The sequence below is a fragment of the Lingula anatina genome, chromosome 3, assembly GCF_051362555.1.
Source record: "Lingula anatina isolate TDL-2025a chromosome 3, LinAna3.0, whole genome shotgun sequence".
NCBI lineage: Eukaryota > Metazoa > Brachiopoda > Lingulata > Lingulida > Lingulidae > Lingula > Lingula anatina.
This window is the reverse complement of record NC_141769.1, coordinates 26,020,356-26,038,981: the sequence shown is the minus strand read 5'-3', so window position 1 is coordinate 26,038,981 and position 18,626 is coordinate 26,020,356. Positions and strand designations below refer to the sequence as shown.

The window sequence follows — 18,626 nt, the reverse complement described above, 5'->3', positions numbered from 1 at the left end:
GTCGAAAATGCCGTTATAGGACATTTTCATGCATTCATTCATAAACAACCTGCCTGGCGTGATGCTACTGTTGCATTCAACGTAGCATACCCAGAGTGACGTAGAAATGAATATGCGGGCAAAGTGTATTAAAATTCTAGCAGCATATCATTCAATATTAAACTGGAACGTCTAATAACGATAATTCATATACAAAACACTCACATGTAAATGTATGTTTGAATAAGCTCTTTAAACCTACTGAAGCCAATACTATTAAAATTTATGTTTCACGTAATGTCGCTACCATATTCCTTCATTTACACCGATACTCCTCTTTTATAGTATAGAAATCACTGTCGTTTAAATCGCCCAACATTCATCATTCCATGAATGAATCGATCGATATTCATATTTGCGTGCGTTCCTCACCATCCTTTGCCCGTATATCAAATCCACGCCAGCCAATACTATGTTATGAACAAAATAATTGGAAGTCCATTGCATCATGTATCTGTCTAACGTCTGTTGGCCACACGAAACCGCCATTTTCTGACGTCTACCAGTTGCTGTCGTCAAGTCCCCCCAATCACTACTACCACCACCACCCACCCAGTAAACGATATCTCTCGTTGACTACAACGTATTTCTTTGGCAGAAGGGGAACACAGATGCGCTTGAAACTCGGCGTGTCATTCGATTCATTTGGAGATTATATGATCTGAAAATTAAGTTGGTCTGTTGTCGTTCTGTTTTTACCCAGTATGTGCCATATAAACTAACAGAAACAATGAAAAACCACCGTGAATTCTTGGGTACATTAGGAGGCGTCAGAATAAGGAAAAATCATCCAGCGTTGTTCAGAAGCCTGGTGGCTGTAATTTGGGTAAATTCCATTGTAGCGCTACTGCAACAAAATCAGGCTCGTGTGGATGTACTGAAGTCATCAATGTAGAACCGTTGGCCCAGGACCCTTGTTTAAGGTTTTTAGAAATATATTTTGTCGCAACTATGATATTAATACATTTAAAAGGAATCAAGCAATTTAAGTGCGTCTTGTGGGTATTTAAATGACAGTGAAAATAACCGTTCTTCAGTCTTAAGCGAGAAATAATGCAATACCTTTTTTTTATGGTGTCAATGACATTCTTCCAATCCGTTATTCATAATCATGCAATGTATATGCAGATCTGAGTTTACTATTATTCCTTCAATAAGCCACTCCCTGAAAACCATAAACCAACACAATCATTTTCTTAAAGCCGAATATTCGATCTACACACATGAAAATCAAATATACTAAATCACAAACGTTCACAGAAATCAATACAATGATGTCAAAAAGTTTACACAATACTTTCTTGGTCCTGGCATGACCCTTAAATTTGATGCCTGGCGTTGGCGATGTCAATAAAAAGTTTTTCGAAAAATATCATTCCTGCCTTGGGACCAGTTTAAGTTTGAATGACCCAAGCAAAAACTTGGTTTTAAGCCTCGGTCACAACCGGCCGTACGGGCTCTTACGGGCTGTTTGCGTCCAATTTTTGCGCAGAATCTCACGTCCCACGCAAGACAAACTCAAGATTTGAGTACAATTTCCACGGCCATCGTTCCATGCAATTAGCCCCCCCCCCCCCCCCCCCCCCCCCCCCCCCCCCCCCCCCCCGCTTGAAAGGAAATCTCGTGCGGCCCCTTGCGACTCGCAAGGCAGACTTTCCTTTACCTCTACGACCTCCACGGCCTTCGCAACAACCAAAAATCGCGTACGATCCTGAAATTCGTGCGTCCGGTTGTGACCGAGGCTTTACTTACACCCATGACTTGGCGAAGACATGGATTGCATAACAGATAGCAAAGGAGACAAAAATCGATCATACTTATTTTCTATTTTATCTTATAGCTGGACATTTTATTTCCATTATGATTAATCTTTTTTTAATTTCTGTTCGGTTTCGTTCCCAACAATAATTTTCGTTGAAATGAGATTTGGCAACAGAGTATATAATATGGAATGGTTCGTGATATGCATAAAAGGCATCACAAAAAAAAAAAAAAAGATAAATTGGAACCATTTATGAGCAATTTTGGAGATTTTTAAAATTTCAGAGTGCTTAACTTAAAAGTGGTGAACATAAACATTTTAGTAATATTATAATGTTAAAACGTGTAACCATCTCGGAAGGCCGACACGATCTTTGAAAGAATCAGAAGCTGATGCAATGTTTTTTCATCCAGATATGTAATTAAATAAATAGTAAAATCCTTTCACATACAAAGTTCAACAGGTGCAGTCTTTAGGATTTATGGTGGGAACACCCCACTTCCCAGACGACCGCCTAGGGCAATTTTTTTGTTTCATGCAGACGATTTTAATTACAATTTCCCGCCAAAAAGTAAAATCTCTGTCCAACCATCCGGGCAGGATAACGAATCTAAATCTAAGAGATCACGAAATCTTAATATTTCCTTTTCACGCCACTTTGTGACGACTTTCAAACACTTAAAAGAAAAAATGGGTACCAGTGAAAGGTGGGAACTGTAATAAAAACGCCTTGTCATTCTTTGCGGTTTTACATGATGATGCAATGTCGACGTGGTAGTTTAGGTGCGGTTTGTTAGTAAACAGTGCACTCGTCAGTGCGGATAGACGCAGGAACAATGGTCCTCGATCAGAAACGCAGGTTTACCTTCATGTACATAAGCCTTAGTTGAGCGTCGATCAACAGATGACGATGCATTCAAAATTACAATGATGACGATGACAAAGCAATTATGATACAAAATCCAGGTTCGTTTTGGTGCAAAATATTTCTGTTAGTTAAATAGCTGAATGACTTAAATTAATTATGATAGATAAAATAAAAAAACAAATTTGAGTTATCTACCAAAGAATTAGCCGCTGTTTTCCATTTTCCTTAGTCAAATTGTAACAAAATTAGTATCTGGCGAATTAATCCACTAATCAGTTAATCTTATAAGCGCCGATTGACTTCATTGCTCGTTTTTGCAATCTTCCTTTTTGTTGTTTTATATATAAAAATTAATTGACTCCTTTGAAAAAGAAACTGAAAAGGATCGGGTGAACTGTCCGTCATTATTCTTGGAACTCTCACGTCCTTTTGTTAAAGGATTATAAATTTAATACCATATCCCGAAAAGAAGTTCTATGATTATAAATTTAATATCATATCCCGAAAAGAAGTTCTATGCCAAATATATTTAATGTGTAATGTTATGGCAAAGCAGTTGTAAAAATGCATTCTTTTACGGGGGAAAAAGTAAAGGTTAAACCAAAATTAAAGATTAAACTCTTTTTTTTTCTAAACATGCATAATTTGGAGCAAAGCCAAAAATCCACGAGGAAATAAAATTAGATAAAGACAGAGTATTTTCCTTTTTTCAGCCAGAAAAAAAAAACGGCGAATCTCTTTGTTTCTTGTGTGCCTGGCATCTGTACACATTATCTTTATGTCTGCCCTGCTATTATCAGTTTCAGCACGCACATGGTATTTAAGATATTGTTTTAACCGTCTGGGGTGGCCAGTTACAATATGTACATCTGCCTGTTTTGTATGTCAAGTAAATGTATGCTCTCATTAAGGGCATATATTTCTAATGTGATTTGTCTGTTTTATTTCTTGTGATCAGAAAACTTTTGCGGAAAAATTAACAAAATATCCGCGACGGGACACATTTTTATTAAGCTTCACAAGCAGATAACCTGTTTTGACTAATAGACACCTTTTGGATCTTTGCCAGGAATATTTAATGCGTATTTTCAACACACACACACACACACACACACACACACACACACACGCTGTAGGTGGGCGAAGCATATTGGTTGTGGGATTCAAGGGCACTGTGCCAATTTTAATAGTTTAGTATATGCATAGCGATAAATCCTTTCACAACTGTTGGGTTTGCATAAACTTCATTCACAACGAGACTTAACCTGCATTTCACTCTTTATTGTTTATTTTACAGCGATAGCTGAAAAGGATTACTCTAGCGTAAGAGTGTAGTAACGTACTGTTCCCGCCAAAACATAACCCTTAATGTCCAATGTCAGCTAGCTTCCTTTATCAGTTCACTATAAGAGGGACCGTTAGTAGACTCTGAATGACCGCCTGCCGTTTTACACATCACTGCTTGTCAAAAGATTATGTTAAAAATGAACTGCCTGACCGATTTCAATAATGTTCGTCTGGAGACTTGCCCACATCGTATGCATACCTTTATGTCACACCTTCATATAGGGAGAGGCCTAAGGAAAATATTTTAGCAGTTCTTAGTTGAATAAAAGATAAATAACATTTTCTGAAACATTGAACCTTATGCTTCGTGAATTATATGATAATATGTGCATTATCTGAAAAATACTATTTATAAAAATCTCATTTTATATTATTTCCTTAGATATCTCCCCAAAATTTGTCGTAATAACCATTTGTCTGGAAACGAGGTTATTATTGTCACATGACAAACACGTCATATGAAAACATAAGATTGTAGATTCGTGAATGAAGCACCACGTGAAGTAGATGTGGGAAATTAAGTCGTTGTTGTAACCACAAAATTGTCTCCAAAGTTACATTACGCTCGAGTAGGCAATCGTAGCAGTATTTAAGCCATGGAAAGAGGACGATTTGGAAGAAAACGTGCGCTCGCTGGATGCCTAAAGACCCTGGCCATGACAACCTGGCAAGTGTGTGTCCTCACTGGAGGGCGATCAAGACTCCGTCTCCCGATCATCCTCGCTGTACTGTGCCTGTGTTGTACCTGCAGTGAGACGGGACCTACGTTGCTTTCAGACGAAAAGAGTACCTACTATACAGCATGTGTAAATATCACCTACACAGACGCTAGTGGTAGGCATCACCGACCGCTGCAGGACATTGGGAAATACAGCATGGGCAGCACAATAGCGCGAGCATATGGACATGTTCACCATGTTGTGACGAAGGACGGCTCTCACTATGGATGCACAATCCCAGTAAACGTGATCGACAGAGGTCAGCCTTGGATCGCACTCGTCAAGCGAGGACAGTGCAGATTCCAGGACAAGATTTACAACGCTGCCAAACTCCGGGGGGCCACGGCGGTTGTTGTTTACAATGACAGAGAAGAGAACCCGCTCGTTGTAATGGATCACGAAGGTAAATAAAACCTAGAATAGTTTAATTGAACTATTTCATGTTCTGTTTTGTCTGGCAACATAGAAAGTGATGCTTGATGGTTTAAATTGGTCCATTTGGACGTGACGTAACGCTCCCGCAGACCTCTTGGAAACGTGCCAGGTATCTGATTGTTTCGATTGGTGCTCAGTTAATTACTGTTTGACCTCTTGCAAAATATTTGCTCTCTGATGTTTACTTTTCGTTGGTAATTTTGTTTGTCACTGATGTTCTCGGCTTAAGTCACAAGAATTGTAATACGCTTTAATTTAAGTCGACTGAAGGTCAAATAAGGTTAAAATTGTTATCAAATAGCCTACTTTATCCACGAGGACCGGATAGCTCCAGTGTAATGTATACATATATATATATATATATATGCAAAGAAATAGGCTATTATGGCTGCCACTGTTTGCTTCAACGCCGTGATGAGTATACGATATATGGAAGTTATTAATGTGTCTGGTGCGGGCGGAAAAATCCCGTCTCGGCAAAGTGCCAACCCGCTTCAGCCGCGTGCATACAGCGGGAACGCTCCATCGCAAGCGTCTTAGGAATGCTTAGTAAAATATCTGAAAACGGGTGAATGCTGTTAAGTACAAGTCTGCGCGCGTTTCTGTTAGCGTAATTCGAGTATACGCCTCTCAAAAATAACCTTCAATGGGAGTCCGTCCATAGACTAGACATATATAGTAATAGTAGGTGCTACTTTCCTGCATGGATTATATATATATTCTTCATGATCAGTGCACCTAAACTACCCGTATGTAAATATAAATAAAACACGCCCACCCACCCGTGGATATCACGTGGAATTTTCCCGCCATGGCTGATGCAATTTTGCTGTATTAAAACAAACGCCTCTTTATTCCCTGATGCCGGTGCTTCAATCGATTCCCGACCAATTTACAGTAGATAGCCTCATTCTTCGGTGAAACAAAAATAGTACGTTAGTAAACAATCATGTTGCGAACATGTGAAAACCATGTGCACTTGTTTGGGTTCGAAGGTCGTTGGAGCTTGGCTTCACGCCTGAAACACTGGAAAATTCTCCATGAAAACATAGCAGTGGGGAACTCACATCCAAGCTCTTTTTCGATTACAGTATTATTGCAGTTGATTTGAAATTTTGTCGTGGTTAGTTATTATTGGTTTATTAACAATCGTTTCTTCCTAACTATATGTATGTTCACTTTCCATAGTTTTGATTGACCTATCTGTTGCAAAAAAATGCAAAGCTTTGTTAAATTGTGACAGTGGCTAATAAATAAAATAAAAAACAACGAATTTGAAATTATGACGGGTGTTATTATTTTATATAATTTTATGGTTTTATTTTATTTATTTATTTTATTTTATTTTATTAATGGTCTGGAGACCAAAATTTAAGTGAATAGATAATGAATATCTGGGTAAATTTACTTTTAAACGCACCAGTTTATCTAAATCGTAAAAATGAAATGAGATCAGAAAATATGTGTGTCAATTTCTTTTCACTATGCATCTCTTAAAGTACTTGTTGATTTACGAAACAATAAGGGGTGCGGTAAAACGACCTTCCTTCCATGTAAATCTGGTGTTATGAATTAACTTTTTTTACTTAATTTTACTCTAATGAGGAAAGATACATACGTCTTGATGCCTTTGATTGATTAATACCTATTTAATTTTTGGTTCAGAAGACCCAGTCAGAAAGAATCAATTGCAGTTTTTTATAGCCCTATCTCTCCCTCTGTCTGATAAGGTAGAATTATTGACACAAAAAAAACTTCATAAAACATATTTGATCGATGTTTCAATATTTTCCGACAGTGCCTTCTATCAAATAAAGCGCGTTTTCCAGATATTTTTGACAAGCCTTTACCATCTCTCAAGATAATCTTAGATTAATCTTAATCTTGTGTTCTCGAATATCGGAGTTTTTAAATATGCAAAAATTATTTTCTAAAGCTTATATGTGAACCTGTTAGGCCTGCAATGGTTATTTTTCACAAATTTGCTTCATTTTAATTAAAAAGAATGGCCTGCTATGCCTTAAATCAATGATAATCATGAGAGATCATATGATTGCCGCTTAACCCCATGATTTCCAACTAAGTATCTTATATTGTGCGGTCATTACATTACATAAATTTCTTCGAATTACAAAGTAAATCTGGCAGGAAAGAGCTTTTGCGTACGCGCACTTACTGCAAAGGAAAATTCACCCAGCGCCCGCGTTTAAGCGTTTGTGAATTATCGAAATTGTGGTATTTAACAACAAAGGCGCCGCTCCCTTTTGTGTGTTTGTAGTGGGTTTGCCGAATTCATCCACGTGGAAAAACATCAACATGACAACAAACCTCATTTCATATGTGGATTAATAAATCATATAATAGTGCACGCTGTGGAATGTTCGGCCGTTGTGTGTCGTAAGGGCATTTATGTGCGGTGGTGAAATGAGGTTTTGTTTCCGGCGGCGCGGTTTTTTGTGCGAGCGTATGGTGTGGGATTGTCTGCTACGCGATGTGCGGCGCTGCACTTGGATGGAACTTCCTGTATGACATAAAGATATAGGGGAGCAAATGTTTTGTATACAAACAAATCGAGTATTGGTACTGACGACCATACTGCACGTAAATGCCATTTCAAAACATTGGCATATTATTTATAGGAAAAAAAATCGAATTTTGAGTTCACGCTCGGTGCTTATAAACATTTAGAACTGCGACAATCTCTGAATAAAAAAAAGAAAAAAGAATTAATACAACAGTTATTTACAAAAAAGTTTTCTCGTTGCAGATAGGAAAACGGCAGCTTGAATTCTTAATCATGATTCTCAAAATTCCCTTTTTATGTGTTTTTCAGTTGAGGACGTCATCGCCATATTCATCGGCAAAGAAGAAGGAGATTATATAGCAACCATGTTGGACAACTTTGTTCCTGTTGAGATGACCATAACACCGGGCAGCGAGGCATTGCCAAAATACTCGGCACTGAGCACAACCGGCGCATCTAGCACTGTCTCAACTAGCACACTCATATTGGGAGTGGTTGTAACGAACTTTCTCTACATGATGATCACAGGCACAACGCTATGATGATTGTTATTGTATTAGTCTGAACAGTTAAGTGCAAATGTTTTTATGCAATGCAATCATCAATGCAACCAGCGTAGATCGTTTGTTTTGTTTGGTTTTTTTTTTTACTGGCGTGTTTATACAGCAGGCATCCATTGGACAATGTTATGTATGTTGTTATTGTTGTTTTTGTTGTTAAACGTTGTTGTTGAGACTACAACAAGAAAACCTCACTTCGGTCTATTTCTGCAGATTTGATATATTCTTTGTATGGCTTTTTTCTAATTCTTCGAAAAATGATGTTTTAAAATCACTTCCAAGATTCAAAGCCTCCAGCTCAGGAGTAGGTGGGTGGTCGTTTAGCCCCTCCCCTGGGCATGGCCGTATTAGTATAACAAATCTGTGCAAAATCTAGACCAGGCATCTGAATTAACTTTGCGACAGCCATGCTACCTGTGCCTCTCTTTCAAAGATAAAGTTTAATGAAAAGTGTTGTAATTTTATAGCTTGAAGATCATTGTATCCAACGTGACGCTGATTTTTGATCAACTTGTAAAACAAGTTAGAAAAGAATGCCATTTGTATTCCATTCGCTTATACCATCGAGTTTTTGTCACCTTGCCCAGGTGTAGAAATTCACTAAAATAAGTAACAGGATTTTCCAGTAATATTGCCTATGTTAACGTGGCCTATATTCATCAGTGTACAGAAGTTCATGGGATACTCGTTAGTATGGAGAGTAAACGACACATGTACTATAACACTTTGTAAAATAATCTTGCATTGTATTTATTACAGTTTTGTAAATAATGGTTTAAGCCAAGCTCATTTAGAAGAATTGTAATAACTGTACTTTCATAATCATTTATTATTATTATTGTTATTAACAACATTATTATAACCCTTCAAGAGCTGCTATGTTATTGTTGAATTCAAGTGTACCTTGTTGGTGAATAAGTTATTTTGTACATATAATTATATTTTTCCATATATCAAAGGTCGAAAGATGTCAAATGTCAATTGCTTTGCTAAGTTTTGCACTATGTATGAATAAATTCTGTAAAGAGATTTGTTTCTCTGTGATTATTTACCCTCTTTTATTTTGAGTCAATCTTAATCAAATTCATAGAAAAGGATAGCAAAAAGATATGAATAATTAATGGATATTTTGTGGGACTTTTTCACTCAAAGCAATGTATTTATTATATTTCTCCCACACTTCAAAACAAAACAAATACTTTCAAAACATACATTATTCTGTGCCAGTAACTAAATGATTATCTTTCATATTGTGGTTAAAGAAATCTTGTCTATAAATCTGTAATTATTTGTGCAATACTGCTGGATTCCATAAATCAAATACATCAAATCCTCAGGACAAAAGTAGCCAACAATCATACAGAAAAGCTGATTGTATTCTAAAACTAGTGTTCTCATTTCTATGGAGATCTTCAAGAGGAAAGAATTTGCTAACCATACTCAAACCCAAAAAGTCAAGTATTTCAAGTATAATATGTATAATCTCAAGTATAAAATATATAATATGTATATTTGTTATTTGTTACATTGGTCAATTTTGCCAGTTAATGCATATACTGGTTTATATATGAGTCACAAAGCAGTGAAAGCATCTCAGATACTAAATCTAACAGAGTTCAAAATTGAAGCAGGATATAAAAATTACTTCATAATGGGAATTTATACCATTCTTTCAAACATTTTTGACATTTTTGGTAAAAATGTGGTGATAAAATCAGCACAGAGACCCTCTAACTGGTTTATGTTGGTTTGAAACTACGATCATAGATTAGATTTTTTTTTGTGAACCGTATCTTCTTATCAATCACGTTATTCTATGAAGAGGGGGATTAATGCCGTGGTACTGCAGGGAGAGGTTTTGCAGATCGATTGATGTACGGAAGTGCATGCACCTCTTTGTTGGCAAATTGTATCGCACCATTTTGCGAGCATCCACCAAACCCAAACCGCAGTGGTATCTCTGGGTCGGAACTTGACGCAGCTCGAACAATCTGCAGCTTAGTTAGATGATCGGCTTCATCCAGGTGCTCTTGATTACTGCAAAAATTCAAACATAATGAATACTATGTAGATGAATTGCATTTAAAGATACAGAATATATCAGAGCCCCTCTCACTGGTACAAATTGTTACAAATCTGAGATTGTGATGGTGTGGGTCCCACATTTAGTATCTGGTGACAGCAGTGGTGGATTAAGGGGGGTATCGAATGGGCCCTGACCCTCTCTTCCGATTTCTGCAAAAGTCACACCAATGGCCCCCTCTTGAAATTGGAGTTTTGACTGGCTGAATCATAGTTCTAAACCGTACCAAATGGCACCGTTCGTCCTCTAAAATACCGAATTTCTCGGGGCCAAGGGGAGGGGGGGCGTCGGCGTGGACTTTATGTCTCATGGTCTGTCAAAAGAGAAAGTGAAACTGACCCAGTCACAGAAAAACGCAATTCAAGGTACCAAATAGTCTTGGATCCGCCCTTGGATAGCACATCTTTACAGTTTTTTTTTTTTTTTTTTTTTTTTTTTGGGGGGGGGGTGATACAGGGGTACTTGTATTTGTTGGACTGTTTGATGCACTTCAGTCTTGTTATAATGCCATGGATATTCCATCACGCCACGAACTCGTTTAATTGGGCGATCGCAAGTACAAATTTAAATCTGGTATTCAAAGTAAGAAACGGCATAAGGCCTAGGCTTGTGTAGAGCAAAATGATAATTTGTTTTTTTAAATTATTGTTTTTCTTTTCATCAAGAGCTTATAAAATATGTAGGTATTACCTCCAATATTTCTGTGACTGTCAGTCACCATCATCAGGGAGTAAATGACTAGGGTCATTTCACCTGGAATGAAAATCCAGGTCAATTGCCCCTAATCACTGGCCTTGTGTTGATCTTCATTTTATTGTTCTTCGAAATATTGTTACAACTACATTCTTCATTTATCACAAATTACACGTGTGTTACCTGGATGCCTGCTGTGGCTGGCTCTGGTGACTTGAGTTTTCTTCTTGAGATTTTCCACCAATTACTTGTTCTGCCATTTTAAGTTGGTAGTGTTTTTCTGAAATATGAAGTGTTTTTTACATGATGGTCACTCAACAAGACTTAAAAGTTGTTGTACAATCCCAAGTACCAGTATTTGTACCTATAATTATTCACACCTCTCTGAGCGTTTTTATTCAATGCACTGGTATATACCTACATGTCGTGAGCAGCTAAATGTGAAATGTGAAAATCAAAATAAACGAACGGTTATTTATCAGTAGTAATCGACAATTGACCTTGGGGGAGGTGAGGCTTAGTAATTTTCATTCTATTTAGGTGAATTATTTCACATAAAAAATCAGATAGTTGAACTAAATGCGAAAGTGAAAGATTATATAGTTGAACCAAATGAGAAAGTGAAACTAACTCAGTCAGAGAAAAACGCAATTCAAGGTATGACTAAAAGAAAGTCATTTCTCCGCTGACAACACTTACCTGTCACATGCTGACTCACACCTAGAATTATGTTATTTCATTTTACTAGAAATAAAATTTTCAGATTTTCCAAAGTGCTATTTAAGGTGTAACGATAACGCGTGACGTGCAGATTTTGTTTAATTAGGTCAACAATTTTGGCCTACTTGTGCAGGTGTGCATGGGTTCCGTATCTATAAGCACGTACCTACCTGTAAGTGATTTACATTTTAGCGGGATGCAGGGTTTTTTCAATGTAACTGTTATATATATATGTGTGTGTTAGTAGTGGCGGTGGTTGCTTTTTGTGTTTGAGGAGGAAGGGGGGGGGGGGTCACATAGCCTCACCTCAAAAATAAAACACCTCAATATGATCACAATAACTAGATTTTTACCTCTTTTTCTGTTCAACCCTGCAAATCTGAACCCATAAACGTTTTCTCCTTTCTTTTCTTTTGGTCATCAATTTCCTTTGCCTCCATCTCTAAGATCTCCAAGCAGTCTGTTTCCAACAAAACTGAGACTTCCAAAAGTACCCTCCACACTCACAGAACGTGTAAAATGATTATCAAATGATTTTTTAATTTTAAAATCCTGAAGTAACAAAAGTTGCTTATGACCGCGTTTTTCAACAGGAAAATCGGGTACGATGATTATGACTAGTAAAAGATGATTCTCAACTTTCCGTAAATTTGTATTTTTAAATATAATGGGTGCCATTAACAACGAATAGTTCGATTAAGTTACAAACACACATCTCTCTATTTCTTAATATACACTTTCTAAGTCAGATATTGGGGAATGTAAGCCAACTATACATTAATGCATCTTGTTCATTGCTCAAAACGCCGACTACGTTTTTACCACGTATCCCCTACCAGGGCCGCAGCTTAGGCCTATTATTTACACTTTTCTCCAGTGAAAAAATAAGCCATGAATTAGCCAGAGAAATATCTGCGAATATCTAGTGAAAAATCTGAATCAAATCTGTGGCCCTGATAGAGGGTTGTTCCCACGAGAAGCTGAGCTATTTACAATACAAATAACGATGCCGTCGTGCAGCTTATCTTTGATTGCACGCAGTTTTACACTATATATATACGATACCATTTTACTCTCTACAAACAGGGAAAGAATCACGAACAAGTACAATATAAAGTCTTGAAAAGAAAACATTTTGCTCACAGTCAAGGATAGTGATCAACGAAACAAAAACAGGTCTCATGGTAATCAGCGGTGGCGCAAACTGTAATCTTAGTAAGTGACAGCATAATAAATGTGTACTCCAATTTTCCAGGTTAAATAGACAAGGTCTGGGGTGAACCTGGTCAAAATCACGACAGAATTCATAACATTGAAGCCTCCCAGCAAACACAGCATGTTTCATAACGTTTCCATAACGAAAAAAAAAAACGTTATGGCAACGTTATTAAAAGTTTTGTGTTTGCTCGACATACTAAAATCGCAAGGAATCCCTACATGGGAAACATGAAATATCCAAAATGACCGCCAATTATCGTAGATACATGTACGTAGTTCATTTATAGATAGTAAGAACCTGCTCTGTAGGAGGACATAGATTTAAATGTGTGGTGTTATTTTATTTATTTATTTTTATTTTTTGAATAGGAACAGAAGTGATAAATATTGGAACTAGGCTCCCCTTCGTTTTTTCTGTATGTTTTGATACCACCACTTCTATATAAATCTACCCAAATTAAATATCACCAAGAATAGGTTAGTCTCAAATAGACCACTTTTTGCAATTATATTTCTATCATTTTGATGACAAAGATGCATAAATACGTTTTTGAAAATTGGTGTATTAAAATTCCCCTTTTTGATCAAAATCAAATTTAAAAAATCAAAGTGAATGCTTTCTGATAACTGGCGGTTTAAAAACACTTATTTTAACAGGAAGACAAATGTTACACAAGTCTCTCACCCAAAACGGTATTACAATACCTGAAACCTCAATATCAAATCAGGGAGTGAATGCACCTCTCACGTTTGCTCCACACAGACATGTACCATCACAAAAGTCACATTTTAGAACATATCTCCGTCAATCATATAATTTTGTTACTTCAGGATTTTAATATAGCATAATTTTAGCTCAAGCTATTATGCAAACTTACCAGAGGCCGCTCCTGCGTCTATGAACTATGTTCATTGAACTGTGGACCGGTCGGAACTCAAGAGCAGGAACAATGAGATCATTAAATTTCTATGGGAATTCATCTCTTTTATCTAGCGTTATCTTTTTGATAGCTTTTCAAAAATGCCTCTCATGTAAAGTGATTGACTTATCTCTTGATATAGACACCTAAACAATAAACCTTCGCAGCGTCTCCATACTGCTCTGCTTATTTTAGTACACGGTGACAAATGTTGGAAGTGACAAGAGTGGGATTTTTGTTGATGTAAAATTATGTACCGTACCAGTTCGTGCATCAATAAACAGCGGTACTGTGTGTGTAACTGGTGAACGGTTTGTCATTATTCTTCCCGTTTATACACGTCCAAAGTAAAAAAAACTATAAATCGTTCCATAAAACCGAGTCATAACCTAACACTAGTGACTCAAGTAACACGTGCTTTAGACCTTGAAGGTGAATATACATCTTGTTCTTTATATCGACATAATATCAAAATAAAATTGTTTATATATATTGATATAAAGTGCCTTTTTTTGCTTGGCGACACTGATATTATAAAATCTTTCCATGTTAAGAAACGTTAGCGAAGGTTCATAGATAAGTGTCTAAATCAGAGATAAGTCAATCACTTTACCTGAGAGGCATTATTTTGAAAAGCTTCCAAAAAGATAACGCTACACAAGAGTGGAATATTCATGGAAATTTAACGATCTCATTGTTCCTGCTCTTACTTTCCGCCCAGTCCATAGTTCAATGTAGAAACAAGTGTCTGATTTACCGGAAACACATATCCTCTGATACATATACAACTGCACACAGACTGACATTCTCAATTTTTGCCTTTTTTGTTTTATCTTAAATTAAATACAATGTTCACTCGATCAGCCGTAAAAGAGCTTTATATTGCTCCTTTCTTTACATTTTTGTCAAAAATTTAACCTTCTTTCGTGACCTACTTTTCTTCCCCATTGACATACAGCATAGAAGGCTAACAGAAAAATCCGTTCAAACATCATTTTCAGGTTAAATGTTACAATGCCTTTTGGTAATTCTCTTAGTTATACTACTTGAAATTAAATGCTGGTATTTGGTTGGCTTTTGTGGCAAAAAATGACTTTATATGCATCTTTAACCATAAAAGGTGGGGAGAAAAAGCGTCAGAAAAGCGCCAAAGCGCTGTTAAAAGAGGGTACCACCCTTAGGTGTACATCAGACTGAATATAGTAGGAAAAATGTTGGACCTGAGGGTTAAATGGGGAGGGAAGGAGGGTAAAAGACAGTGGTAAAAGTCATATCCCCTTACCTTTTGTTGGATATACTTAAATGTTTCAACACAGCGATGCTTCTCAGAAACTTTTTCCTCGGTCTTAACTCCTCTCTATAAAGTAGCGATCTGCTGGTGTCTTGTGTTATCGCACGGATTACGCGTTGGGTCACGTGACGAATATGTGTGAGATATTATTGGTCTATTTCGGAATAGTAGGAGGAGCGACCGTTGGGTGTGTACGGCAGTTTACAACACTTGTGAGCCACATTGTGTGGCTCAGGAAGCGACTCCAAAATCTTTGCACTATAAAGCTAGTTTTCTCACTATACCTTTTCTTCAGGGGCACTGTAAAGCTAACACATGAAAAGGTATAGTGAGCAAGCTAGCTTTACATTGCCCTGACACTCAGGGCAGGTTTTTCAAAGTAACTGTTATGTGTGTGTGTGTGTGTGTGTGTGCATGTGTGTGTGTGTGTGTAGTGGCAGTGGTGGCTTTGTGCAAGAAATTCTACAACTTTTTGCTGTGTGTCTGTATGTGTTTGAGGGGTAAGGGAGTTCGTCACATAGCCTTACCTAAAAAATAAAACACCTCAATATGATTACCATATCTAGATTTGGACCTTTTTCCTGTTAAACGCTGCAAATCTGCACCCATAAAAGTTTTCTACTTTTTTTTCATCAATTTCCTCTGCTTCAATCTCTCAGATCTTCAAGCAATCTAGTTCCAATAAAACTGAGACTTCAAAAAGTAACCTCGACACTCACAGAACGTGTAAAATGTTTATCAATTGATTTTTTTTTATTTTGAAATCCTGAAGTAAGAGAAGTTGCCTATGGCCGCGTTTGTCAACTGCAAAATCGGGTTTGATGATTGTGACTGGTAAAAGATGATTCTCGACTTTTCTAGTCACATACGCAAATTTGTATTTTTAAATATAATGGGTGCCATAAACAACGAATAGTTCGATTAAGTTACATAACACACATATCTCTATTTCTTAATATACACTTTCTAAGTCAGATATTGGGGAATGTAAGCCAACTATAGATCAATGCAACGTGTTCATTGCTCAAAACGCCGACTACGTTTTTACCACGTATCCCTTACCAGGGCCGTACCCTCTACCAGGGCGACTGACAGATTTTTTACAGATATTCAAAATAACCAAAATAACCATCTATCAGCAGCTTAGGCCTATTATTTATACTTTTCTCCTGTGAAAAAATAAGCCATGAATTAGCCAGAGACATATCTGCGAATATCTAGAGAAAAATCTGAATCAAATCTGTGGCCCTGATAGAGGGTAGTTCCCACGAGAAGCTGAGCTATTTACTATTAAAAAAAAACAAGCCCGTAGCCAGGGGCGGGGGGGGGGGGGGGGGGGCTTCGGGGGGTTCGAAAGAACCACCCCTTTTGCTGGGAAAAGGTCCACTCTGGGTAAAATTTGATCTAGGTACAAGAAGTTTTTATGGAAAAAAGGGTCCACTTTTTCAGGAAAAGAACACCCTTTTGAAATTGCTGGCTACGGGCCTGAATAACGATGCAACCGTGCAGCATATCTTTGATTGCACTCAGTTTTACACTATATAGACGATACCATTTTACTTTCTACAAACAGGGAGAGAATCACGAACAAGTACAATATAATGTCTTTAATAGAAAACATTTTGCTCACAGTCAGGGATGGTGATCAACGAAACAAAAACAGGTCTCATGGTAATCAGCGGTGGCGCAAACTGTAATCTTAGTAAGTGACAGCATAATAAATGTGTACTCCAATTGTCCAGGTTAAATAGACAAGGTCTGAGGTGAACCTGGTCAAAATCACAACAGAATTTATAAAATTGAAGCCTCCCAGCAAACTCAGCATGTTTCATAACGTTTCCATAACGAAAAAACGTTATGGCAACGTTATTAAAAGTTTTGTGTTTGCTCGACATACTAAAATCCCAAGGAATCCAGACATGGGAAACATGAAATATCCAAAATGGCCGCCAATTATCGTAGATACATGTACGTAGTTCATTTATAGATAGTTAGAACCTGGACATAGATTTTAATGTGTGTTTTTTTTTTTTTTTTTTTTTTTTTTTTTTTTTTTTTTTTTTTTTTTGAATAGGGACAGATGTGATAAATATTGGAATTAGGCTCCCCTCGTTTTTTCTGTATGTTTTGATACCACCACTTCTATATAAATCTACCCATATTAAATATCACCAAGAATAGTTTAGTCTCAAATAGACCACTTTTTGCAATTATATTTCTGTCATTTTGATGACAAAGATGCATAAATACGTTTTTGAAAATTGGTGTATTAAAATTCCCCTTTTTGATCAAAATCAAATTAAAAAAATCAAAGTGAATGCTTTCTGATAACTGGCGGTTTAAAAACACTTATTTTAACAGGAAGACAAATGTTACACAAGTCTCTCACCCAAAACGGTATTACTATACCTGAAACATCAATATCAAATCAGGGAGTGAATGCACCTCTCACGTTTGCTCCACACAGACATGTACCATCACAAAAGTCACATTTTAGAACATATCTCCGTCAATCATAATTTTAGCTGAAGCTATTATGCAAACTTACCAGAGGCCGCTTCTGCGTCTATGAACTATGTTCATTCAAGGAGTTATAACAGAAGGCCTTCTTTTATAACTCCTTGGTTCATTGAACCTAAGATCTATTAAACGGATATTAGATCTTAGATTGAACTGTGGACTGGGCGGAAATTAAGATCAGGAACAATGAGGTCATTAAATTTCCATGAATATTCCACCCTTGTGTAGCGTTATCTTTTTGGTAGCTTTTCAAATGCCTCTCAGGTAAGTGATTGACTTATCTCTGAATTAGACAGCAGCACTCGTTGACAATCTCCTTTCTTTGTCTGTGACGGTCTTCCGTGACTTATTTACTAACTGCGGTGACAATAGATATGATGCTCGAGATTATGGTCGCCTCAAGTGGGTTAGATCATATCAAAAGCTGATAGCCTTTCAAATCAACTGTCAGCAGAACAAGGTAAAAAAAGCATTGTTTGCTTAAAATTTGCATCGGAGCCAAGATTAACGTCAGTCTGATGAGTTTTATCATTCCTACTAGTAGTTGTATTGTTATTGTTTTTATGACTTAATATTTTTATTGCATTTCATTCTGATGAGCCGCAAGGGTCTAATAAATTGAATTGAATTTCACAAGTAACATGGACCTCATATCGAATGATCAAAAGTACCCTCAAGTTCGAATGCAGTATTTTATCCTAGTTGGGATAACCACAATTAAATGCTAGTTAAATAATTGAATACACGGGAAAATGGCTTCACGGGGGTTTAGACCCCTCGAGTAAGAGATTTGAATGAGTATGAGCTTTCATCAGGAGTCAGAAAAGTCATCTTACAGGTAGACAACGCAGCTCAGTTTGACAGCTACATGTATATACGCTGCTTGGCTCTCTCTCTTATGGTGGCACGATTGTCGTCATCGGACCA

The 18,626-nt window shown here is 37.0% G+C and overlaps 1 protein-coding gene and 1 long non-coding RNA gene across 5 annotated transcripts; one reads left to right on the top strand and one right to left on the bottom strand.

Moving 5' to 3' along the window:
• Positions 1–4,452: 4,452 nt before the first annotated feature.
• LOC106160725 (E3 ubiquitin-protein ligase RNF130) lies at positions 4,453–9,283 on the top strand. The gene is made up of 2 exons (XM_013537395.3): positions 4,453–5,138; positions 8,004–9,283. Exons 1-2 carry the CDS (start codon positions 4,613–4,615, stop codon positions 8,234–8,236), a joined length of 759 nt encoding a protein of 252 aa, XP_013392849.2. The 5' UTR covers positions 4,453–4,612; the 3' UTR covers positions 8,237–9,283.
• A 96-nt stretch (positions 9,284–9,379) lies between these two features.
• Positions 9,380–18,009, bottom strand: LOC106160726 (uncharacterized). Of its 4 annotated transcripts, XR_015333468.1 has the most exons (4): positions 17,854–18,009; positions 17,728–17,814; positions 11,214–11,310; positions 9,380–10,291 (listed from the first exon to the last, which is right to left on the bottom strand). It is a non-coding gene; the product is annotated as an uncharacterized LOC106160726 (long non-coding RNA). The 4 variants fall into 4 exon arrangements; XR_015333467.1 differs by lacking the exons at positions 17,728–17,814; positions 17,854–18,009 and adding an exon at positions 15,171–15,532; XR_001238159.2 differs by lacking the exons at positions 17,728–17,814; positions 17,854–18,009 and adding an exon at positions 13,847–14,561.
• Positions 18,010–18,626: the final 617 nt, after the last annotated feature.